This window comes from Microplitis mediator, chromosome 1 (assembly GCF_029852145.1).
Source record: "Microplitis mediator isolate UGA2020A chromosome 1, iyMicMedi2.1, whole genome shotgun sequence".
NCBI classification, from domain to species: domain Eukaryota; kingdom Metazoa; phylum Arthropoda; class Insecta; order Hymenoptera; family Braconidae; genus Microplitis; species Microplitis mediator.
The window spans coordinates 8,415,921-8,443,503 of record NC_079969.1 but is presented as its reverse complement, the minus strand read 5'-3'; the positions used below and the strand labels follow the sequence as shown (position 1 = coordinate 8,443,503).

Genomic DNA, 27,583 nt, shown 5'->3' with positions numbered 1-27,583 from the left:
GTCAAAAGTTGACGGCATAATTCGCTCATTAAATGTCGACGAGGGAATTTATACTTGCTAAGATAACCTCTAAGAAGCTTGTTCCCTAAAGTACGAGCTTAATTATTACCAACATACCTCTTATTTAGCATAACTTATACACAACACACACACATTCCCTAAATATCTTAAAAAAAAAAAAAATACCAAATCCGTAATTATAATCACAATTATTGGTTTATTCAACTAAGATATGTATTGAGAGGTCGTTCATCGCAACTTTCTATTTCCCATTTAAATGACATATGGGAAAAAAAAATGATTCTGAAGTTAGTAGACAATTAACAATTTTCGGATTATTTTTCAACAGATCAATTAAAAAAAAAAAAAAAACTAAAAAAATGCACATGTAGAAAATTTAAAAAGCTATAAGTGCAATTTTTTTAAATATTTTTTTTTTTATAATTTCTCGCTTAAAAAAAATCCAAAAATTATTAAACGTCGGCTAACTTAAGTATCATAAAAAAAAATTTTAAGCTTTTGGCAATTTTTATCTCGGCAATGGCTCATTGTATCACTGAGAAAAAAATTTTCTTCTGACAACTAAATTTTTGTTATGACAACAAAATGATTTGATTGCCCATTGCCAATCATATATTTGGTAGTTTTAACTGAATATTTTATAATCCACCAACAAAACAAATTATTAGAAACTATAATATATTTAGTAAAGAAAATTACGCGTTAACTAGCAAGCATAAAATCAAATTGATTACCTGTAGAGCTTATAAAGTAGTCATAATGAAATATATGAGTGATCTTTAGAGAATGTGTTATTAATAATAATTGAATATTATTTTAAAATGACAGAATATTTATTTAACAGTTAAATAAATGCATATTCAAAAGAATAATTTATTTCCTTGCCACTTAATTTTTTTCGTACTGTGACAAAAATTGTTCAGGAAAAACATTAATATTAAACATTAATGTCATAATGTGATATCTCTCTGCCAATTAATAGCGGCTAACTCGTCTCATAATTTTTTTTTTCATTTTTAAATCTCTTCATTTATCAGCTTAAAGATTAACATACAAGTTTTACATTTGTGATTGCATATTAGTGTTCCCAATTAAGAAAATTTTACACTTTGAGTTTATTTGTCATGATATATAGTTTATACGTATAATTGTACTTGTTTGTTTTATATGAAGTTAAAGGAAAAAGTTGAAAAAGCCTTATTAGATCGTCTCATAAATGCTTCAAGTTCGGAATATAAAACTTCTGAACTAAGTTTCTTACCTGAGACACTACAAGTGGTGGGCGCGATCTAGTGGCGAACACCGAACTACACCCGTTGCTGTTGGCTAGCATATAATGACAACTATGGAGACTATATACATATATATACTATATACTTGTATATAGTCTTCATTGTGACAACTGGCTTTTCTGATGGTAAATATTTATTAGGTTCAAATATATATTTATTAATTTCGAACAAATATATTTATTTATTCTAAATGAATATATTTTTTTGTGTCTAAGTAATATTTATTAGAGTTAATATAATGAAACTTTGCTTTAATATTTGGGTTTGTTGGCACTATTAAATAATTTAGTTGTCTATCAAATAAATATTTTCTTAACTTTACCAAATGATTTTATTATCTTAGAGAGAGAGAGAGAGAGAAATATTAACGTCACCCAAATAGAGTCTATTAGATAATTTGTTAAAAATGACAAAATAGATTATGTTGACGTAATAAAATTTAGTGGTCCCAAATAAATTTTAGTTTAACAGAATTTAACAAAACCGATCTAATTGTCCGAACAGAAATTTTTTCTCAGTGTACAGATAAGCTCAGGATATAATTTCGTCGGGAATTGAACGTTCTACAAAAAAAGTCGCTTATTATTTTTTAATAAATCCATCTGTTCAAAAGTTATTGGAGCTTGGTCAAATTTATATACGAAATTTCTAGATATTTTTACTTTCTGGCAAAACTATCAGACTTATCACAAAATGCCATAGGATCTTTTTTGTGGACAATTTTATTCTTTACAAATTATTTTTGATAAAGTCTTTTAAAATTCTGCATTGTTTTCTACTTATTTCCATTTTAATGACAATGTCTTGAAATCGATCATAACATTATTTTTTTAAGAGCTAAAAACTGAGAAATTTTGGGGTTGGCCCACAGGGTCAATGTTTTTCAGATTTTATTTTATTGTAAAATGTTCAACTGCTTGTATTTTATGAACAATACATTTTAGCAATATAAAAGTGACAAAAAATTTTGAAGAGATCAAAATTTCCTAAAAAATTGGTCCTTTGCATTTATTTCGTTCGGAGTTGATACAATCGACATGGTTCGAGTTAGAGAAAAATCGTTACAAACTTTCAAAAAGCAACAAATACTATACAAATGAGGACTTGTTTCAAAATGATAGTCTAAAATCGGGCTAAGATAGCAATGTAAAAAAAAACTTATTCAATTTACATGCTTTTTAAATGGAAAAAGTTAAAAATTGAAAAGGAAGTATTTGAAATTAATAAGTGCTCGAACTCAGAGGGAATTTTTTTTTTTTTGATATATACAACAATATTGAGGTGTGTCAGCGAAGATAAAAAATAGTTGGATTTTTCGAAACACCCTAATACATATATGAACATGCACAAATATTTATTCCTGGTAAAGGTAAAGTCGCAAAACCTCAAGACTATTATGAAGTCAAGATTAAGCTATAAATTTGAAAATTTACTTGAGGATTTAATTTAAGCTCATGTATATATTAAAGGAATGCTTACAACGAATATACTTATATATTTCAACAGTAATTACTTCATAAATTAATAAAATTTTGACGTATATATATATATATATATATATATATATATATATATATATTCCGCTTAGTTATATAAGATAAAGTTACGCAATAAACTAAAAAGTTTTCCTCTCAAGAAATTATATTCAAACCCCTCTTGTACTCTTTTAACTTATTATTATTTATAATTATAAATATTTGTATAGGCATATATATATAGATATATAAGTAACAAGAGGCAAGAAAATTTAAGCGAAAACAGTACAAAATAGCTAGACAATATTGTATTGTAGAGAATGTTACGAGCGACAAATGTTTAAATTAAATAAGTAGGGATATATATTTGTAGAAATTTGTTAGAGGTATGTATATACATATATATATAGATAGATATATGTAGAAAGTCTTTATAAGGCTTAAAGAATTTCTATTGAAGCTCAATATCTACAGTTGCCGTTCTCTCCCAAATGACTCGAGTCACCCTTATTACGACGCTGCAAATTTATCACGGCAAAATTTTTCACTCGAGTATTTTATATACGTATAATTGCTTATATACAGTTATATATAGGGTATATAAAAGTGGAATAGATAAGGCAGAAAAGATGTCAGAGTTCCATCTCGAATAAGTGAAGGAATGTTTATTAATAAATGAGGCGTTTTTGCCATCGGATTCCGGAAAAATTACTGAATTACTTTAGATTGATGGTACTTAGCGTGCTGGAAAGGTTTTTGTGTCTTATTTTACAACTATTTGTATAAATTCCGTCGGTTTTTGGATCCAAACATGTTTCTAGACTTTATATGATTCACATACGGTCATATATGGAAGTATCATCTTATATTTAAACTTTTCATTGATCAAATATAGATCACACATGACTCAAAGTATCAAATAATGTTTGTGTGGTACGAAAATCAGATATGGTTACAGCAATTTAATTATATGTGACTCATATTAAATTATTATGTGATTGCAATTTCATACTTGAACTGTTCGTTAATCAGATATGTTTCATATATGGCTGAAGAACAACAAATCATACTTGTGCGGTAATATATGAATCAGATATGGTTTGCAATTCAATCATATCTGACTCACAAATGATTATATGATCGTACTTTTATATTTGATTTGTTTATTGATCATATATACTTCATTTATGACTAAAAATTATAAGGAATCATATTTAGAAAATATATGAATCAGATATGGTTCATGTTTATCAATCACATACAATTCATATATGATTCATATGCACTAAAAATAAAATATACCAGTAAGTATATGAATCAGATATGTTTTAAAAACTAAAAATAATTAGTTTAAAACAATCGTTCTAGATGGCCCATTTTACCCCGCATTGAAATTTTTTTGCTTCATATCTAGACCATGTTGACACTTAATATTTATTTGATGACTAAAATGAACTAGGATTAGTGACAAAAAATTCTTAAAGAGTTTACCCCCTCCCCCCTTCTTTTCTGTCTATTTTATCCGGTTACTGCAAAAAATTAAATTAATAATAAAATTTTGCTCGGATTTTAATATTGTAAAGAATGTTACGGTATGAAAAGCGATGCGTTGGTTTTGTATAGTATAGTAATTTAATGTGAGATGTATATTGAAACTGAAGCAATTATAGTCCACACAATTGAGGATATACGAATAGAAGGAGAGGATATGCAAGGATATAAAGGAAGTGAAGGGAGTAAAATAAGCTAAGCAAGAGAACCGTCATTTTAAGGGGATTCACAGGATCTGAAACGGTAGTGGGGCCATCTTGAATATGATTGGTTGTCATGGAATTAATCCTGGCACGAGCCACACCCCAGTAAACGGCTCAATCTACCCTTGTATTTGTGATTAAATTCTACAGCACTCACTACCCGCTTGTCTATGTACACTCACTACTTTACCGAATCTCAAGTTTATACATGGATCTATGTATTTAAACATATATGCCTAAGAAATTGTTTAGATTACGCTAATTTTAATCTTTAATTACATACTAATTTTCTCTAAATTAACTTGTTTATAATTTGCTTTCTAAATATCAATTATATGGACAATATTTTTTATACAACAAATTTATAAGTTTACATCAATCGTTTTTTATTTTTTATGTATCATAAAAAATAGCAATTTATTGTTCAATCCATTTTTTTTGTCAACTCAATATTTGTAAAATTCTCGTTTAAAATTTTGATTGAATTTTCAGAATTAGATTTTATGGTTTTTTTTTCTTTCTTTCTATTAATGCTTCGAAAAAGTTTTTTGTCTACCTACGAAACTGAATATTTAATATTCCAAAGAAGTCTATAATGAATTTGAGCTGATTTTTTTTTTTTTCAAGAGTACTTTTGTAAAAAATTAATAATGAATAATAATTTATTCCCAATAGCAGCGGAATAGCAAACTGACATCAAATTGCGGACCAGCTTGGCGTGAACTTAGAAGTGAAAATAAACATTAGATATAGTTAGCAAAAACTTTAAAGTAAAAGTTACTGTTCGTCTGCTGCTAATCTTACCCCTAAGTAACAAAGAAAACGTTTCGGTCAATGTGCCGTCAAGTTGGGGGTAACATTTGATTATTCAACCATTGGCTACAAGCTGGCTTCAGCTTTTCCAGAAAGCTGACAACAATCTGAGGCCGAAATATGAACACAACTTGATATAGAAGGTTTTTTTAAATGTTGTTGGTAACTTTTTTCCCGTCCAACTTCCCCGATGACCAGTTGAGCTCAATTTTACGTCAAACAATACATAACATGTATTGGTTTACGTAAAATTGAGCTCAACTGGTCATCAGGGATTGTTGCATTCAACTTTGCAACAAGTTACCATCAACTGTTGTGCAGTTGCAAGAATTTTGGCGTCAAGTTTCAGCTGCAAGTTTACGTCAAGTTACGGACGAAATGCATATCTGGGAGATTGCATTTACACATGGTTAGAAAAATCGCTAAAAGTTGATATATACTGGAATACCAACTGACAGTAACTTTTTGATTTTAAATTTTGGCTGTCGAACTGATCAGTCGACGTTCACTTGCGACCACATGTTAACACCAAACTGCCTTTGTAGTCAAATTGATGTCAAAAGGACAACAATTTTTGCCTTGCAACTCTGGTTTTAGGGGATCGTATTATGGGATTATGAATTTTTAAGGAGAGCCAATAGTAGGTTTCGTCCAAGCTTGTCTCTTAAAGAAAAACCTCTAAACACTAAATTAGGACGAGGCTTGATGCATCACTTTATAATCTAGCAACCTACGTTTTCATTTTTCAAAAATGTTCATTCGTTTGAGATAAAAACGCGGACAAACTTTCCATTTACTGCGCAAATGCAATAAGGGTAGTACCGTTCGTCGCCTTGAGTGTGATAGATAATAAAGAGCCGACCCCTCTTAAGTATCGAGTAATGATAAGGTATGTTACATTTGAAATTTAGTTTGTTGGTACTTGGACAATATCCTCCAATCGATAAGGGCATGCAGCATCCCTATAATTAAAGACATAAAAAATATGTGAAGCCAAACTATTCAACGTGGTTAACTAAGAGCTCAAAACAGCATTAAAATATACACAATTAATTCATACTAGATTCCCATATGGATTTGGCATGGTGTGGATTCTCATACACGGAAAAAAATAATCGGTAGCCGCTACCGATTAACTTTCGGTAACAGCAACCGATTAATTTTCGGTAACAGCTACCGATGAATTCGGTAGCTATTACCGATTTTTTGGTATGAGTCACGTACACACACACACACACACACACACGCGCGCGCGCACGCACACGCATACTCGTACATACATCCCGTGTAACATCCCTCAAAAATAGTTTTTTTATGTCCACTGAAATTTGTCAGTAGAACCGAAATAATTGGTTGCAGTTACTGAAATAATCGGTTGCAGTTACCGATTTAAATCGGTAACGGCTACCGAAATAATCGGTAGCGCCTGCTAATTGACAATCGGTAGCTGCTACCGATTATTTTTCCGTGTAGGAACCCATGTGAGAATCTATATTGAAATCTATGCTGGATTCCTATAGGAAACCATATGGGAATCCATCCGAAAATGCCGTGTGGAAAACCACATAGGAATCTAGGCGGGATTCCCATATGGATTTTTCATAGGACTATTTTTATACGGAATGCTTATAGGTAACAAAGCAACATGTGTTAGCCTATAAATCAAAGTTGAGTATATTTGCCCACCCTAGTGGCAGCCTTCTTAATACAACGTAAAAACAAAGACGGATTTAATTTCTGAAATGACTCAAAATCGTCTTGATAATTATACGACCGTCATAGGCTCGAACTGCCGACTTTCGGGTCAGATACAGACCGCGTATCCTATAGCCTACTTGGCTATTCTCTTGAACTATTGCAATTAATTAAGAAATAATAGTTTTTACTGTCATTTTTTACTTAAAATATTATTCAATATTCCACAATTATTTTTTTTTATTCATTAAACCTTCTTATTCCACTATTAGAGTCAAATCGGACAAGTGTGCGCAGTGGATAAGTGTGCGCAAACCCATGCATTTCAATCCGAAATAAATGGGTTTGCGCCCACTTGCCCCACATGACTCTATGCTCTATTTTTACCTAACATTTATAATCAACGGCAACACAATTTGCCTCAGGGTAATAACTTTGCCTAATCACCTTGTATGACGATGTTACTTATTTTTTTGATGACATTGCTATAATAGTATTGACTAAAAATTATCTACTTATACAGTGAATCGTATAAATAAAAAATGGTCGTGTTTGCATTTAATTGGTTATTTTTTAATGATTTTATTACTCAATAAATGTTAAAAATAAATTGACTCTACAGAGAAATGTAAGTGAAAAAAAACTTATTGTCATCGATCACTGTATAACTTAGATAGTTTTTACTATATGTGCAAATTTATTTGAGTCAAATTTTATAAATTTTTTATTTAAATTATTCTGTAAGCCAGATTAGGAAAAATGCCCTCAAAATTACCTATTGTAATTGAAATTGGATTATTTATTTTGATCACTGGATTTATTTCTTCAACTTCCATCGAGAATGATAAAAATCGAAGTCAATGTATCGAATACAAACAGCTGGTAATAACTTGTTACTTAAATAAACAATATATATTAAAAAAGTTTTTAATTAAAATGTGCACGCTTCAATGCGTTCGACTCGAGGTGTGCAGTTATAAAAAAAAATTTTATTTTAATTTCGTACTTTTTAACATTTATCGATTAGTGTCTTCCCGAAATGGCGACTAAATGCTGTAGCTCAAATATGACGTGCAGATCACATGGCTTGAATAATTTATTTACTTGCAGGGAAAAAGGTTTTTGATCTAATCAATTATGTTGATTATGTTAACCATACGTTAATTGATTAACTGATATAATTTTTTTTATAGCCTACTTAGGAGAATTTTGTAACATTCATGATGATTGCCATGAACTTAAATACGCAGAATGTTCAAAAAATAAAAAATGTGTTTGTTCTGTTGATTATTTTAAAATAAATAATACAACATGCGCCCCGTTCTTGAATGCATACTGCGACAATCACGATGAATGTGTTACTGAAAATTCTATTTGTTTTAATAATCATTGTCAATGCATGGATGAATATTTTGCTCATTCTTATAATTCGTGTTTACCTAGTAAGTTTTAATGTACCCAGATAACCACGTCACCGGCGACTTGACGTTATCTTGTAGTTGAAACGTGACAGCAACGTTGCTACAACTGCGCAATAGTTGATGGCAACTTGTTGCTAAGTTTAATGCAAACTGTGGCGAGTAAGAAATTGATAACTTAACGGAAACTTTCTCTGTTAAGTTGCTTTCAATTGCAACCTCAAATTGTCGCCAACTTTCTGGGAAAGTTGAAGCCAATTTGTAGCTAACAGTTAAATAATCAAATGCTACCCCCAATTTGACGGCACACTGACCGAAACTGTTTCTTTGTGACTTGCGGATAAACTGTGGTTATCTAGGTATAAATGTGGTCATTCATACCTGGTACACTAAACATAGCATTGCTATATACTTACTGTACCAGGCGTTAATGACCACATCTGTACATAATAGCTATTTATGAAATAACCCTGCTTAGAAAATCTCATAGAATCCAATAGATTCTCATGAATTCCTATAGAGATTTTATAAGAATGAATGAGTTCTATGAGAAGTGTTATAGTTAAGTATAGGGCCTTATACATACAGCTATGAGAATCTATCGGATTTTTCAAGCAGGGAACTCTGGTGAGTGAAAAATTATGGTAGAGGTTAGTTCCAGATGAGCCGACAGGCTACGCTGTATCACAAAAGAACGAGTGGGAATATTAGTATCTGAATGTAGCGAGAATGACGAAATTCTTACTGGTTTTTTGTGACAAAACACAACCAGAGGCGAAGTCTGAAAAGAACCCATATTAGATTTGTCACTTATCAGACTAATAACATAAATCTTTTATGTAATCCATGATTCAGAAGTTTAACTTTTAAAAAAAATTACCACTAACATTGTTGAAGCAAGGATTGCATGAAGTATTATTATAATTTTATATGATGTCTATGTATAATTTTTTCATGTAGTTAAAGATAAAAAAAAGTATACTATCAACTCAACCCTGTGTGCACCCGCGTTAGATGGATTTTGTATTACCGATACCGAATGTACTGTATTAAATTCTGAATGCATTGATAATGAATGTAAATGCAAGTCTGGCTATATATCTAGATCTGTCACAGAATGCTATAAACGTAAGTATGGTTTCTGTACGATCAACAATTTGTCAATTCATTAAAAAAATTTAAATATAAATATTTATTTTTCTATAGCTTACTTAAGTATGCCATGCGAAAGTCACGATCAATGCAGTCAAACAATAAAAAATTCAGAATGTTCTACATCGAAAAATTGCATTTGTACTGTAAGTTATTATCTGAAAGATGGTGCATGTTTACCAGGTTTAAATCAACAATGTGAGAATGGTGAACCATGTGAGATTGAAAATTCTCATTGTATGAATAATACATGTCAATGTCTACCTGGATATTTTTACAATCATATCGAATGCATGCCAAGTAAAGACAAAATATAGTTTAACGATTACTATATTATTATAAAAATATATCTTGTTTATTGTCTTTCAGTGTTTCTAAATAGAGCCTGTAAAACTGACTATGACTGTCTTGTGGCCGAGAATTCAAAATGCTCTCGAGATAAAAAATGTGAATGTAAAGAAAATTATAGACCGAGAGAAGGAATATTTTGTGAGCTGGTTCTTGGAAAATTTTGTTATACAAATCAAGATTGTGCGGTTATTAATTCTGAGTGCATTAATAATGAATGTAAATGCATGTCTAAATCTTTATCGTCAGCCGCTGATTTATGTTTACCGAGTTTGTATAAGCAATTTATGATTTTATAAGTAAAATTTAAGTAAGATTTGCTCGAAAAAAAAAAAAAAAAAAAAAAAAAAAATAGTATAGTAACGGCATAATTATTGGAGATTTTTTCTTGCAATTCTGTTATTAAGTAACGAAAAATTAACCCATTACTATTGTTCAGGTATAATTGGACAATCATGTCTTCATGAAAGTGATTGTCAACTCCTAACCAACGTACATTGTTCAATAAAAAATAAATGTACATGTAAACCAGGTTATGTACAATTTAATTCTACTTCATGTAAATCATTATTAGATGTTTTCTGTTCGGAAAGTGATCAATGTATGCCGATTAATTCACTTTGTGTCGATAATAGGTGTCAATGTAAGCCTGGATATATAGGGCAATATAGAGAAAGATGCATATCTGGTAATGATTGGGAAATGCTATATTGCATAGTTAGGTTACTAAGATAGCTTTTATGTGGTGAGGGCAACGTTTTCAGCACGAGTCGTAGGATCACACACACGGGCGGGAGTTGAATAAAATGAAAAAAATGGCCCGTGCATGTGACCCTACGACTCATGCTGAAAACATTGCCCTCATCACATAAAGACTACCTTAGTAACCTAACTATGCAATATACTATTATGACACTTATACCCGAAGGATACGCTGTTAAAAGCCTAAAATCCCTAGTAGCATAGTCTTAAGTAAGTTACTTGACGAAAGTCTTTCAAAAAATCTCTTACGGAAAATTTAGATAAGACTTGAAGAAGATGTATTTCGTAAGTATACTTTCACATTTCATCAAGGCTTACTTGATTCATCCTAAAGATTTCCGTAAGTCTGTAGAAACTGTCCGCAGCAAGTAACCAAGATAGTTACTGTAACAACAGTAAGTAAGAGTTGCTGCAGAATTCCCTAGGATACTGGGTTTATTTTTTAAATTATTTTTCGTTTTTATAATTCAGTACCTTACGCAAATATCTTAGTTAAGTATTATAGCAGATTTGCTTAAGATATCTTAAAGAAATATCTTGCCTTAGACTTGTCCAAGACTGATTATGCAGACTTCCTTAAGACTTAAGATACATATTTGCGCAAAACTTCCTTAAGAATGCTGCTAGGGTAATGTCCCCGAATATTATACTCAATGCCATGAGATACCAATCTGTTAGTTTACAAAATTTCAGAACATTTATATAAAACTTGCAACAACAAAACTTTCGAAGAGGTATTCAATGTAAAAAACACCACACTACTTGTATATTTTTTGGGTAGTTATTGTATGAATAATGCCTACTGTGCAATTCCCGACTCTCTTTGTATTGATTTTAGTTGTCAATGTAAATCTAATTTTGTTCAATCTAGTGATCAGTGCGTATTAGGTGGGTAAATTTATTTTTAAGTAGTCGTCTTGTTATAAAAACAAATATAAAATATCATATTTTAATTTACAGCATCATTGGGTAAATCATGCAAAGATAATTACGATTGTCGTGACATAAAAAATGGTCTGTGTTCAAGAGATAAATTTTGCGCTTGCAAAGATGATTATCTTGAACTATATGGCTATGAATGTACACCAAAATTAGGTGGTTATTGTGCCACTAATGCTGATTGCCATTTTTATTCATCTCTTTGTTTTGATAATAAGTGTCAATGTAAATCAAATTTTACAGCTGTATCTACCAGTCAGTGTGTACTATGTAAGAAAAATTGATTCTTTATTTTAAGATGTATTTTAGGCATAAACTTGTCCATAAATCACTGAAACGTAATTTTTTTTTTTTTAATTTAGCATCAACAGTAAATTCGTGTAATCAGGATTTAGATTGTGGTGAGCCATGGCATTCAATTTGTTCGGACGATAAAAAATGTATTTGTAAATCAAATAGTATTGCATCAAATCGTTGGACATGTTTACCAACTTTGGGTGGATATTGTTGGAAGGACGATCAATGTGTTACCAAAAATGCTGTTTGCATTGATTTTCATTGTGAATGCAATTTTCCATTCGTACGAATATCGAATACTAGATGCACACATTACAAATAAAGTAAAAAAAAAAAAGAAAAATTGGTACAAACTACAAGAATAAATATACTTGATCTAAAAAAAAAACTGTATTTTTCATATTCCATATGTACATGGAGAGAATTATCTAATGAATTCACTTGTTAATCGTGAGTTAAACTCAACCGAAATGAATAATTACTCTTCTGTTTTTAGATATTATTTTGTTATGGGATAAAAAAGCTCAATGTCGAGTAATGTTTTAATCAAAACATCGTATGGAATAAAACACAATGTATTAGTATTTATTCTTTCCGTATTTATTTATTTTTCGGCTCAGGTTTACTCTAAATTTTAGGGTAAATTTTATTAAAAATTCTCCCTTTGTATTTTTATTAGACTTTCAACTAACGTTCTGCCCAAAAAATACGTTCATATTTTTGAAGAAAAAGAATTTCTTTCAAGTTTAAGCTCAATCGAATAAGTTTAACCTACTCCCAAAAACGATTGTAAATTAAAGGGGGACCTCTGGTGTGACCACCTAAAAAAAAAAAAGATAATTTTTATGAATTTTTTAAAGAAAACTACTCCATGAAGTGTTTTAATGTTTTAAGGATATATTTGTGGATATATAATAAACACAAGATAAAATTTTCAGACCAAAAAATTCAAAATTCAGCGAGTTATGCACAATCTCCCAACGCTCCAAAAAAAAGTCCCACCACTGCTGTGATAGCGACCATCACATTGCCTGAATTATTTAAAAAAACCAAAAAGTTTATTAAGCTAGAAGGTACTTCTCGTACCATGAACCTCGGGCTAAGAAAATAATTAAAATTTAACAAAATGGTGGAGTTTCTTTTTTAAATTTCAAATTTCGCGCGAAAATTTCATGATTTTTAGCCTGCCACAATTACATTCTTGATTCGATCGGAAAACTGAAGGTTCATGGTACGTAAAATAGTATATATAGGGATGAAACAAGACGATTTCAGACTATGGTGAGGTTGGCTGCCCGAGTCGCAGGCGAGGGCTGACATCACCCGCAGTCTGAAATCGTGTTTTATCCTGAGCCACACACTATATTTTTCACGATTACCTGCATTGGAACTTCAAGATTCAGTGTCAGCAGCCAGTAAGAAACAAGTTAATTTCAAGCCGATGATGCGGAGAACTGTTAGAGAATGAGAAATATGTGATTTACAGTCACTCATTAAATACACGGAAAGAAAATTATAGCAGCGGTTCCCATAATTTTGTGAAATTTTTTCCTATACCATCATAGGAATTACGACCATAAATTATGGGAGCGGTTCCTATAATTATAGGAATGTTTCCCATAATTATAGGAATAGTTCCTATAATTATGGGAATGATACCCATAATACTACAGGAATGATTCCTATAATTATAGGAATGGTTCCTATAATTTATAGGAATGGTTCCTATAATATTATGGGAATCATTCCTATAATTTATGGGAATGGTTCCTATAATTTATAGGAACCATTCCCATAAGTTATAGGAACCATTCCCATAATATTATGGGAATGGTTCCTATAATAGTATGGGAACTATTCCCATAACATTATGGGAATGATTCCCATAATGCAATTGGAATGGTTCCTATACCATTATGGGAATCATTCCCATAATATTATGGGAATAGTTCCCATACTATTATAGGAACCATTCCTATAATATTATGGGAATGGTTCCCATATTATCATGAAAAAATTATTTTAAAGAAGTGTGGTAATCACTTCTACAATACACAGAAATATTATTAAACATAAAAACAAAAATTCAAACATTGAAAAAAAAAATCGTATTTGGCAAAAAAACATTAAAATTTTTAACAAGAATTTTTTGTCAGCACAAAACATTGAAGAAAATTAAAATTTTAGGAAATTTCTACACTATTGTGCAAAAAAAAAATTTTATGATATTATAGGGATGGTTCCCATAACATTATGGGTTAATATGGCTAATCATTGATTATACTACCGATTAGTAAAAAAGTTATAAACATTCAATGAAATCTGTCTCACAATTTCAAATGAGAAAAAGCGAGTAAGCGATATCAAGTAAAAAAGGAAGCAATAGCGAGTAAAAGAGTAAGCAATAGCACACACTATAGGTCCCGAGTGAACTACCTTAAAACTGTCACTTAAAAAATGAAATGAGTAAACTGAAGTGACAAGTAAACAAATGAGAGTAATAAGGCTGCAAATGAACATTAAATATAACTGATACTGGGCAGAAACAATCGTGTTTCTTCTTAAGGGAAAAAAAACGTATGTTTCTGCCCGCTATATGAAGGTATTTTTGGAATTACGAATTTGCTAGCAATTGTTTGCAGCATCGGCTTGAAATTAGCTTGTTTCGACGGGCTGTAGAGACACTGACACTTCAAGTTTCAATGCTAGTAGCACAAAAACATGTATGAAAGAAGCTGCAAATCGAATCAAATAAATCGGATGATTTGTCTTCGAGTTATAACTCCAGCAATTTTGAAAAATGTATTTTCGAGAACCAATAAGCGGCTGCTTTTCAGATAGCTGTAACTCAAAAAAACTAATCGAGATATGCAATTAAAATTTTACTATATTATTTTTGAAGGTATAGACTATCGAAATATGCCAAAAATTGACTTTTTCAAAATTTCACACTAGTGGCCGCCCTTAACTCGTCAGCACTCCGGTTATGAGCATTTTGCTCACAGGACGCTATTCAAATTATAGGATGTTGTTGTAGTGCAAGCGAGACATTAAAAAACTTGGGAGTGCTGAAGGGTTGAACGCAAAATGCATGAATTTTTTCAATTTTTTTAAAAGGAAATTTTTCAACTTCCCGCCATGAAAATTGATGATTTTCAAAATTTCGACAAGTCGTTGATTTCACTCTGATTTTAAAAATCGAGTTTTTATCAGATGTCGAAGTTTTGAGACCCTGGTGAGCTATTCTGACTATTTTCGGAGTAATGTCCTTGTGTCTGGTTGCATTAGTAGTTCAAATCGATTAAAAAAAATTTTTTTTTATTTTTATGATCAATTTTTATATCAAGTTGTAATAAAAAAAAATATTTATAGCATAGAAAATAATCCTAAACTTGATTTTAACTATATCAACTGTTTCTTTATAATAATATCGATAATTGCTATCATAAAAAAAATAACATTAAAATAAAAAAAAATCCCACGGTGAAGAAAAACAAAACGTTTAAAAAGTTTTAATTAGCTATGACATATTGTTATTATATTTTTATCCAGGCTTGAGCTTATTAAGTTTGATAACTTCTAAAATTTTTAATTCTCATTTTGATCTAATAGAAAATTTTTTTATACAATTACCAGATTTTATTTATCGAATAAAATCTTTCAAAAATAATGTCAGCCGGAGTTTTTTCCTCGGATTTAACTATCATGAGTGTAATATTTATTTTAGTAATGGTATTGGTCAATTCTGTTGATGGGAATAAAAATAACACCACCATCAATCGTTGTGCTGATTATAAAGATCCAGTAAGTATCGATTATTTTATAAATAAAAATAACTTAGATAATTTCCAATTCGTGATTGGAGATTAGGCTGGTTGCAGATACTTGAAGTAATTTTACTAAAGAATTTATTAAACATAGTAAATTAATTCATTTTTATTAGTGTAACCCGACATCTTCGCAACCTTGTTGCAATCGAAATTATCTGTGTAAAGCAATGGGACTAGATTCATTTGTCTGTGCGGAAAGAGGTTGTGTATTAAAACATGAAATATCTAAGCTATCTAAAGTCTAATTCTGCATATACAGTAAAATCAAAACGCTATTGGCTACTAGATTTGATAGAACTCACATTAGTAAAACGTACGGTTACTCACCGTAGAAATGCAGTAAAGTTACGGTTAATTACGATGTTATTGCGGTAGTACTATCTAGCAGTGTATATATAAGATGTTATTGAGTACTATTTTACATAGAACTGAATACAATCTAGAGAGTGTTACGTCCGATTAATTTTTATAATTTTCAAAATAATTTTTTTTTAATTTATTAAAATTTATAACATACAATGAGCCACGCGAACAGCAAAATACCTGTTAAGAGAAATCTTAGTGGGGAGAATAATGCGTGCGCCGACCAAAATGGAAAATATGGAGGGGCCGATAAGAAAATTTAGGGCCCAAAAACAAAAGGAAACTCTCGCTCTCTTCTGGCTGCAATCATCAAAGTGTGAACAAGTTTTTTTTTACAATGAAGAAAAAGAAAAGAAAAAGAGTTAGTTAAACGAGTGTAAGTACTACATCATGTATTTCACACAGGGAAACCAGGTATAATTAAAATATTAACTAATTATAAGTCTTCAATTTAGATATATTCGAATTACAAAATTAAAATTCGAACACGTGTAGTTTCAAATTAAAATGTTGAATGAAAGTTTGAAATATTCAGTTAATTATATCAAAATTACAAAATGAAAATTCGAACACGTGTAGCTTAAAATTAAAATGTTAAATAAAAGTTTGAAATGTTCCGTTAGTTATATCAGAATTACGAAGTTAAAATTCAAGCATATGTAATCAAAAGTTAAAATAGTAAATATAAGTTTTAATCTTGTAAATTAGAGTCAGCTGACTAGCCACCTAATAATTTATTTTCATAATTTTTGATGTAAATTAGAGTCGGCTGACTAGCCACCTGTCTGGATTAGAATTGAAATTTATTTGAATCAGGAGGTAATTCCAACATTGTAATTAGAAGCATAATATCTAAACCTCAACATTTTTGTAATCGAGTTGATAATATAGTTAGAATTAAAATTTAAATATCGTTTTAGTAATAAAAAAATAAACCTATCCTCCTTAATAAAAGATCTCTGGGGTTTCCGGTCTATTGGCAGGGAGCCTAGTATATGGTGGGGACAACTGAATCGATCACAGCGCTCGCTGTGAGCATAATTACGTTGAATCATGCTCTCGTTGAAATTAAACACGTGAAAATTAAGTTTGAAAATGGTTCATAATATTTATTGTGTCGCTAATATTTGCCTTTGCTTATCGTTTGCGGTTAAAACAATATTTTATAATTTATTGATTCAAATCCGGTTTGGATAATGATTTTTATCATTGCCTAAAAATTATTTTTTAAAAAAACATTAGGAGTTAGTACTTTCTTAGTTGCGATTCAAAAGCAAATTATCATGAGTTAAAATAAAATTATTTACTTCAATTTTGTTAAAAAACTCAATTGACTATTCTACTATTTTTTATTATTGTAGTTGTCATGTATTATTTGTTTTGATTTTATCGGTTAATCTTATTCTATTCTAAAATAATAGCATTTATTATTTATTAAAATTTTTTATACTAACTTTCTTTATCGAAATAAATTTAATTTAATTTTCTCTATCAAAAATACAGTTGCACTTTTTTATTTATGTCATTATAAATTTTTATATTTTGATTTTATAACGAATTTGTATTTTTTACACTGATTTTATATATCTCTTATAATTCTCGAGCATGATTTTTTGTAAACATCAGATGTCATTTTCGTCGCGCTCCCTGCCAATAGGCTTCGGCTTGGGCCAAATACCCACAAAAACATTAATTTATGTCAATTCCTGACATAACAAGAGTAATCAGACGGCACTGATGTGAGTACTTTTCGATACAGTAGCCATTAGCGTTCTGTTTTTTCTGTGTAATGGCTAAATATTGATTATAATTTTTGACTTCCTTTAGTACAGTTAGGAAAATCTTGTATGGTAGATAATGATTGTGATGTTAAATGGCATGCGAAATGTTCAAGAGATAATGAATGCGTTTGTCAACCAAATACTATGGTACTAGATAATGCAGCATGTGGACCCATAGTAGGTGAACCATGTTGGGGTAATGAACTTTGTGCAACTGAAAATTCTGATTGCATTGATAATGTATGTCACTGCAAACAAAATTATCTAAAACAATCCGATAATCAATGTTTACTCAGTAAGTTTCAAATTTATCATCGTCTAGTTAAATTGACAAGGTTCTTATTAATAAATTATTATTTTTATTTAAAGTGCTTTTGGGAACACCATGCGATGACGATACAAATTGTAAGAAAATTAGATTCGCATCGTGTACGGATAACAAAATTTGTGGCTGTGTATTAAATACCATTGAATTGAATCCATCAAAATGTGCTCCACTTCTCAATGGTTATTGTTGGTCAGACAATGAATGTGTAATTATAAATTCTTATTGTAATAACAATAAATGTAAATGCAAGCCTAAATTTTTTATTCGATCCAATGTTGAGTGCATACCAGGTATTATTTATTATAAAACGAATTTATATTCTCTAAGTTTCGAAGTATCTTTCAGCTGTTCGAGTTCGACAGCCATTTTTGCAACCGCGTTTGTTTAAAAAAATCTGTTTGGAACAAGAATTTTAGAGTCAAGATAAACACAGACCCTGCTCCAAAATATTATAATTCCGATTCGTTTTTGATATTTCAGGATATATAAATATGACTTGTTATACTGATATACAATGCAGTCTTGGGATTAAATATTCGAAATGTGTTAAAAATAAATTTATTTGCGAATCAAATTATGCATCCATAAATGGAACACAATGCGGAGCATTTTTCAACATGAAGTGTTTGCATAATGAACCATGTGCAACTCCAAATGCTATTTGCATTGATAACAGGTGTCAATGTTCACCTAAATATACTTATCGAGCCGAAAAATGTGTACCAAGTAAATTTTTGAAGTAATTTTTATAATAATAAATGTAAAGATATATTTTTAAAAAATATGAATGTTTCTAATTATATATTACTAGCACATTTAAAGGAACCTTGTGAACACGATGAAGACTGCAATGAAATAAAGAACGCCAAGTGTTCGATTGAGAATAAATGTGTTTGTAAAGAAGGTAACAAACAATTAGATATTAACCTATGTGCATCTCAATTAGGTGACTTTTGTTCAACATACAATGAGTGTATTACCAAGGATTCTGTTTGTGTCAATGATGTGTCAATGCAAGCCCAATTATGTTTCGAAATCGACTGATCAATGTATCGCAGGTTTTTAAGTTCATATTTTTGGGCGCTTCAGAGTTAAGTTATAGAATCAACAGTTGTCTAAGATATTTTAATTTTTTAACTTATTATTGACAGCTTTTTTGGGACGAGTATGTTCCGAGGATGAAGATTGCATCGAGGTAATGTACGCGAAATGTTCTAAAAACAATCAATGTATTTGTAAGTCAAATTTCGATCAAATCAATCAAACAGCATGTGCACCATTATTGGGTGAATATTGTTGGAATGATAATTTATGTGGATCGGACAATACTGTCTGCATTAATCACATTTGTCGATGCAAGCCTGATTTCATTGAATTCGATAATGAATGTATTCTCAGTAAGTTTAAACATTTGCAGTAACTCTTGAATGACACCGGGTGCCATTTTGACCCCAGAAATCACCCCGTTTAAGAGTTAACTCATGAGAATCATTTTGCATTTTTGTATTTTAGATTATTTAGGTTCATTTTGTAAACACAATGAAGATTGTGACGCAATACGGCATGCGAAGTGTTCGGAAGATAATAAATGTGTTTGTCGATCAAACAATGTTCAACTAAATAAAACGATTTGTGCACCGCTATTAAATGAATTCTGTTGGATGAATGAACAATGTGCACCTGATAATTCCCATTGTATTAACAATCGGTGTCAATGCAAAACTAACTATTCACCCAAATCTCATAATCAATGTCTGCCTGGTACATTTAGTTCTAATATATAATTTTCATTAAGTAGTTTATCAATTTATTCATTTTTTTACTTTTTTTAAAAGTATATTTAGAACAATCCTGTCGAAGCAATGAAGATTGCAAAGGAATAATATATTCAGAGTGCTCTGAAAATAATCAATGCATTTGCAAACCGAATTACGTTGCCGAATTTGATCATAAAATATGTAAAGCACTTTTGAACGAATATTGCGAAAATACAATTGATTGCTCTCTTTTCAATGCTGTTTGTATTGATCATAAATGTAAATGCTTAGAAAGCTTTTCACCTCAAACAAATAAAGAATGCTCTACACGTACGTTTAACTGTTTTTTTTCTATTTTAAAGATTATATTTTAAACCAATAAATAATAAAAAGTAAATACTTTAATCTAGGTTACTTGCAAATATCATGCATAGAAAATATAGATTGTAATGCAGCTCTACATGCAACTTGTTCAATATATGGCAAATGTATTTGTAACGAAAATTACGTATTATTAAATGACACAATTTGCGCACCACTTTTATATGAGTACTGTCGAGATGATGAATCATGTGCTACCACTAACGCGATTTGTATTTCTAATAGGTGTCAATGTAAATCTTACTATGTATCGCAATATAATAATTATTGCAAACCAAGTAAGTAACAACTAAGTTTTTCTACAGTTGCTACGCCGAAATGATTATATTTAATTATTTTAATAAATCTTTAGCACGTTTAGAAATTGCTTGCATGCATGATACTGACTGTGATGGGATACAACATTCACGATGTTTAATGGATAAAATATGTGTTTGTGAAAGCAATTACGTTAGAATTAATGAAAGAAAGTGTGCACCACTTCTAGGAGGGTATTGTTCGACAGATGAACACTGTGTAACAGATAATGCAGTTTGTGTTGATAATAAATGTCAATGCAAGTTAGATTTTATTCCTATATCGAATAAACAATGTATACTTGGTAAGTTTTATCACCTAACATGTCTGTAGTACCGTAGGTCATTCATTGTGATGAAATAATTTGATTATATATTAATAGCAGATTGTATAACGCGTGTTCAAGGAGAGGGATATCTGACGAGCGTCAAGTTACTGCATAAACTGATAGATTATGGTGCATTTAGATGAGTTCGAGGGTGAATAACGTACGAGCCGTAGGCTATTTGCTTGAGTGCTCATGTGTGAATGCAGTATAAGCAGAAGTAAATGTAGTGACCACGCTCGTCAGGTGTGCCTATTATTGCACACACGATATACACTATATTTTTTGTAAGACTCGCTGAGAAAGTTTAATTTGAGAAGAATATTCTATCGTTGTATGATATCCTATCATGTAGGAATGATGCATGATGGTATTATTATATCATTTCCGTAAATTACAATGATTTATTTCATTCATTTAAATTAAGCTTTTAATTATTTATTTGTTTGATTTTTATTTTTTTAATTTATTTCATTTTAAAATGAATGGATCAAAATAGTATATTTCACCATACCTTCACTGTAAGTTTAAATTCCTGTCCTGTTTAGAAGGAAGAAAGTCGTTTTTTCCTTTTATGAGAAAACGAATGATAAAAATTTGCGCATACGCTATTTTTCCTCCAAACGGAGACAAAATTTTAAACTTTGAAGAGCAGATCTGGTGAAAAATAGTATACACATCACGGAGAAGGTAGGGCGTTCGAATCCGCATCGTTACCACCCTTGCCTTCAGCTCGTGTAGACATTTATAGACGTGGGTCGGAATGTCCTATTTTACTCCCTGGATGTGTAATATACTATTATACTATTGGTCAGAAATAAGCCTGTTTTCACTGATTCGAGACAGTAAAATATTCCGGTATCAATACCGATGATTAGTGATGTGAAGCTGACCGTCAGGTCATTTTTTGACCGTCACGTCGTGGTCACAATACCGTCAGTGGACCGATCATAAAATGACGGACCGTCACAATTGTGGCGACATCTTACAAACGCATTTATAACTTTTATCCAAATTCAAATTTTGAAACCGTCATTTTCTTAAAAATACCACGAGATAAGAATACGAAGGGAAAACTAAATTTTTCAATCTTTTACAAAAAAGATTGCGGCCAATCATCCTGCTGGTTGTAACTGACAAAATTCTTGATTAAGCGTTAATTTGTGACCAAAAATTTGATGACGGTTACAAATCATCTACCTAGATGCGACTGACCGAATTGGTGACAAAAAATTTTTTGACGGTCCGAAATGACGGACTCGGACCGAAAAATTTGTGACGGTCATTTCGCATTAGAACACGTTCGTCATTTAGGTCTGTCGGTCACAAACCGTCAGCGGACCGTCTTGTGACCAAAACTCACAATGACGGTCATCCCGCATCACTACAGGTGATATAAAAGTTATAGTCTGTGGCATAGGATAACACAATTTCAGACTTTAGACAATGTCAGCCCGCCGACAGTTAACTCCAACGTTGTCTGCAATTATCTCGATTCATCTTTTGACTGGCAATATACGTTTTTTTTTTTTTTTTTTCGTAGAATTTGTGGAAAAATATTGCCGCACAAACGACGACTGTGAGGAAATAAGTAATGCTGAATGTACAACAGCCAACAAATGTATGTGTAAACCACATCATTTTGCAATAAACAGAACAATTTGTAAACCCTTTTTAGGAAGGTCTTGTTTAGATGATAAAGATTGTAATGAAATTACTGTTTGTAATGTCAATAAATGTCAATGTAAGCATAACTATGCACCTAAATCGAATTATGAATGTATACCACCCGTGTAAAAAAAATTCGTTCCAAAAAGATTCCAAAAAAGTTCCGCACGTGGAACTTCTAAACATGAGACAGATTAGAACTTCAAATGGAACTTTTTTGGAACGTTAGTAATTTTGATGGTAAAAAAAAAGTTTTTATGAGCAAATTTAGAGTCAAAAAAGGACGTTCTTGGAATTTTTGTTGGAATTTTTTATGGATGTTAATTTTTGTTGTATAAAAAATTTAAAAGTAGTGATTTTTGAACTATTTTGGCATGTTTTTGGAACGTCTTTAGTCTCTAAAAGATGCAAAAGTAGTGATTTTGGAATCTCTTAGAATGCCTTTTTAGTCCATAAAAGAGTCAAAAGTGGTGATTCTGGAACTTTTTTGGAATGTCTGTATAAATTTCTAAAAAAGTTCCAAGAACGTCTTTTTTTGACTCTAAATTTGCTCATACAAACTTTTTTTTTACCATCAAAATTACTATCGTTCCAAAAAAGTTCCATTCGAAGTTCTAATCTGTCTCATGTTTAGAAGTTCCACATGCAGAACTTTTTTGGAACCTTTTCGGAACGAATTTTTTTTACACGGGCACGTAAGTATAATTTATTTTGTAGTATTAATAATTTTTAGAATAAATGTTAACGTCAGTAGGATAGTTTAAATAATGATTAACTTTTTTTATAAAGTTTCCATGGGAGGAAAATGTAATGAGAATGAAGATTGTGTAAAAATAATAAATGCTATATGTTCACCTTCTGAAGATTGTGTTTGTGATCATAATAATATTGCAATATCTGAAAAAAAATGTTCACCAACTCTTGGTGGATCCTGTTCAAATGACAATCCTTGTTATTCTGAAACAATGGTTTGTATGAAAAATAGGTGTCAATGCAAAGTTGGTTTTTCATCTGTTTCAGAAAGTCAATGCGTAGCAGGTAATTCTTACACAAATTTTTAAATTCACAGTTCATTAATAATAAAAATATTTTTCTTAATGACAGCTCATTTGTTGTATGATTGTCTTGTAAATGAAGACTGTAGTGATCCGTGGCATGCTCAATGTTCTAAGGATAATAAATGTGTTTGTAGGCTTCACAACATTGAATTAAATAGATCAACATGCTTACCGTTATTGAGTGGAAGATGTTGGAAGGATGATCAATGCATGGCTTCAAGTTCTATCTGCATTGATTTTCATTGTAAATGCAAATCTAATTTTATCGCAGTATCCAATAACTTATGTTTATTGATGGAATAGAAGTATGAGTGATATATCTATAGCGGTTCCAAATTACGGTAAATTACCAAAGTTTACCGCAATTTACTGTAGATACCATAAATTACAGTCCCTATCATAATTTACGGTCACTTGTGGTATTGAGAAAAATTACGGTACAATATCATACTTTACACTACCATAAAGTACGGTATTGTAACGGACGGAATTTTTACGGTAACATATGGTAAAATTTCAGTGTTATATGGTTTCTTACGGTACTATGTCCTAAAGATGCAATATTGTGTCATTCTGGGACAAACTCATTTTTACCGTCAAGTACGTCGTTATATTGTAAAGCCCGGCATTTACGATAAAACGCGGTATTTTACGGTAAGATCACGTACTTTATGGTCAAATTCGAAGATTACAATATTTATCAAAATATATAAATGCTTTTATTATAATAATAATATATGGTTAAGTTTGCACAAGAATAGGTTTTTCTCCCACTACTTGGCTATGATGAAGTCCATGACTTCGCAATGACGCGCATGTGCAGTAATAACTTCCCGTTCGGCATCCATGTCAGAAAGGCATCATTATGTTATCTGCACAAAAATATCTTTTAGAGGCCAGACAAATGTTATCTTTTCGACAACTTTTTACAGATATCAGTTTATCGAGATCTAAAAGATAACTTTATGATAACTTCTGTAGATGCCCTTATGAGGTCAAAAAAAAATCTTTTTATTAGCATTTGATCATAACCTACATTTATTAGCTGACGTTTGGTATTCATATATTTTAAGTTTAGTTTAATCTAACCTACAAAATAGATATACGTGCAAAAAGTGTTTGATATAAAATGTCCTTCAGAAAAACATTTAAAGAATTATCTACGAGCCAAAAAATGGACGTTCACGAAAATTCTTAAATAATTCAATAAACAATTCTAATCTCTAGAAACCTCATATTATTGAGCTTCAATCATTACCCTGAATAAGAAAAGTGATTTAGTCCATGCTAAGTGTATATCTACATATTAGTCGATTAAAATTGTTTTAAATTATTTCAAATTGTTTTGAATCATTTCAAATAATTTTTCTCAATTAGGGTACCAAACTTTGAAGTTAATGGTAAATGTCAATTTGATTATACTAAAAATGATAGTATAAATAATAACAGCGATAATAGTAGTGACAATAATGATCATGGTGATAAACAATTTGAAGTGAATTTGACGATTATTATTATTGATATTATTATTATTATTATGAGTATTATTTTCAAAACTAAATTATTATTATTAATTATATTTAAATTATTATATAATTTTGAATGAATTACTTTCTTATGAATAATAAACAATAAAAACCAAAAAATTCTGAAATATTAATTATTATTAAGTACCCTCAAAATCATATCTAATTAGAGATAACTTTATTATATCATTGATGCGCTATCTTTAAGACATCAGAAAAACGTTATTTTTCTGATACCTTCCCGAGTCGAAGTTTAAATCGTAGATTTAACGTAGTAGACGTTGAAAACGTAAATTCAACCTTTGAAGACGTAAATGGCCATAAAAACGTATTAAAGACGTAGTTGACGTACGAAAACGTATTAAAGACGTAGATGACGTACAAAAACGTAAATAAGAGCCTTATAGGAAAAAACTCTACTGACAGCTGCTTCCTCGGGCTTCTTTGGGTCTTACAGACTACCTACCAGCTTGGGAGACAAAAATAAGAATTCTTCGCCTTTAATACGTTTTCGTACGTCAACTACGTCTTTAATACGTTTTTACGGCCATTTACGTCTTCAAAGGTTGAATTTACGTTTTTAACGTCTACTAAGTTCAATCTACGATTTAAATTTCGACTCGGGTTTTCAAAGAGATCTAAAAGATGTCAGTAGGTAGTGCATCAGATATCTTTCTGATATCTTTATGTTATTTTTAAGATGAGTCTTGAAGTTATCAGATCCAGAAAATGTTATCTTTATGATAACTTTTTGCCGACCGGATTAGTTGTTGAAAAATGGTGGAAGAAAAGCCTATTCTTTTGCAGACTTAATTATAGTTTATCTTTTATTCTATTCTAAAACATAATTTTTAACCTATATTTAAAGATAAGTGGCGGGTAAGGTGAAGTACCTAATACTCGATCAAGGGCCAGTACTCGATCACTCCATGTATTTGTATTTCTATATCTAGTAGAATTTAGTAAATATAGATATATAAATGGATCGAAAGATCGGGTACCAGTCCCTGATCGGGTATTTGGTCTTTTTCCTCATATGATACTATATTAAGGCATAATTATCTGTATAGCGTTATATTTTTTTTATTTTTTATTCGGGACGACGTGTATAAGGCACAAATTATAATTGTGTCTAGTTATTTTTAGAATTCGATGATAACGGAATGTTTAACGACTTACATAAAAACAATATATTATTTATTAAAAAAAAAAAAAAACAGTATCATTATATTTATCACAAATATCTCGGAAGTTACAAAAATAAAAATTACCTCAACAAAAAAAAAAAAAAAGAAAAATAAAATTGTAATAGTTTTTGAAATATTAATCCAGTGATTAACAGAGTATTGAATGTTAAAACAAATATATGGATGAAAATTTATTCCATTTTTTTTATAACGAGATCAATAGTAAGTAAAATGTACTCCAGAATTTCGTTTGCTCAATCGAGCTTACTTGTAACTTTGGTTGTATTATCGATCAACACGACAACCGTTGAAAATAATAACAGTCATCAATGTGCTAATAACGGGGATCCAGTGAGTTTTTATAAATATAACCATATTTAATTTTTTTTCTTTGCTGATTTTCTTTGCTTCAGCCTATTGGCCTAGAAACCGATTATCCTCCTATTTTCTTTTTACCCCACTTTATCTATCGTGCCAATGTAAACTGACTTGTGCTTCTGTACTGCATCATTACGTGATTCTCTACACCTAATCTTGCGGCAGAAGTGTAGCGGTATGGGGAAACCACAGAGAAAACCCATTCGTCAGCACGGGCAAAGCTCTAATGATCTATGGCATTCCCATTTTACCGGTCACTAGATCTTCATTCCACACCTAGCTTTCAGAGACCTCTGTTCAAACTCGATGCATGGTTAAGCAGTCACCCAGTCAAGCAACATTCATGCTCGATGTTTTTTAACTTAGCGATCTCCAGATCTGGCTCGGGCCACACTTGAACCAAACGGCTGCCTTTGCCGCTTTATTTAATTATTATAAATGATTAAATAATTTTTTTTAATAGTGTGATCAGAATCATTGGAAACCCTGCTGCAGTGAAAATTTGACATGCCAAAAAAATGAATCAGTTGACTCATTTATCTGCAAAGAATACAGTAGTTATAAAATTATTTAATTAATTTAAAAGAATTTTTTTTTTGCTATTAGAAATATCAATTTATTCATTTATTTATTTCAACTTTAGCATTTTTGGGAATGCCTTGTAGTATAAATAAAGATTGTGATGAAATATGGGATGCTAAATGTTCAGCCGAAAAAAAATGTGTTTGTAGATTAAAT

The 27,583-nt window shown here is 30.7% G+C and overlaps 3 protein-coding genes across 3 annotated transcripts; all 3 read left to right on the top strand.

Annotated features, from left to right (window-relative positions):
* The first annotated feature begins 9,396 nt into the window (after positions 1–9,396).
* LOC130663145 (prion-like-(Q/N-rich) domain-bearing protein 25) lies at positions 9,397–10,703 on the top strand. Its single transcript, XM_057462249.1, has 4 exons — positions 9,397–9,596; positions 9,675–9,920; positions 9,990–10,238; positions 10,408–10,703. The coding sequence occupies exons 2-4, from the start codon at positions 9,686–9,688 to the stop codon at positions 10,701–10,703; spliced, it is 780 nt and encodes a 259-aa protein (XP_057318232.1). The 5' UTR covers positions 9,397–9,596; positions 9,675–9,685.
* A 725-nt stretch (positions 10,704–11,428) lies between these two features.
* On the top strand, positions 11,429–12,426 carry LOC130675735 (rh5-interacting protein-like). The gene is made up of 3 exons (XM_057481575.1): positions 11,429–11,618; positions 11,691–11,939; positions 12,032–12,426. The coding sequence occupies exons 1-3, from the start codon at positions 11,519–11,521 to the stop codon at positions 12,286–12,288; spliced, it is 606 nt and encodes a 201-aa protein (XP_057337558.1). The 5' UTR covers positions 11,429–11,518; the 3' UTR covers positions 12,289–12,426.
* Positions 12,427–16,369: 3,943 nt separating this feature from the next.
* LOC130663137 (prion-like-(Q/N-rich) domain-bearing protein 25) lies at positions 16,370–24,057 on the top strand. Its single transcript, XM_057462238.1, has 13 exons — positions 16,370–16,520; positions 17,987–18,235; positions 18,310–18,447; positions 18,749–18,994; positions 19,080–19,295; positions 19,420–19,665; positions 19,781–20,029; positions 20,104–20,355; positions 20,436–20,684; positions 20,759–21,007; positions 22,572–22,772; positions 23,486–23,734; positions 23,801–24,057. Exons 1-13 carry the CDS (start codon positions 16,370–16,372, stop codon positions 24,055–24,057), a joined length of 2,952 nt encoding a protein of 983 aa, XP_057318221.1.
* Positions 24,058–27,583: the final 3,526 nt, after the last annotated feature.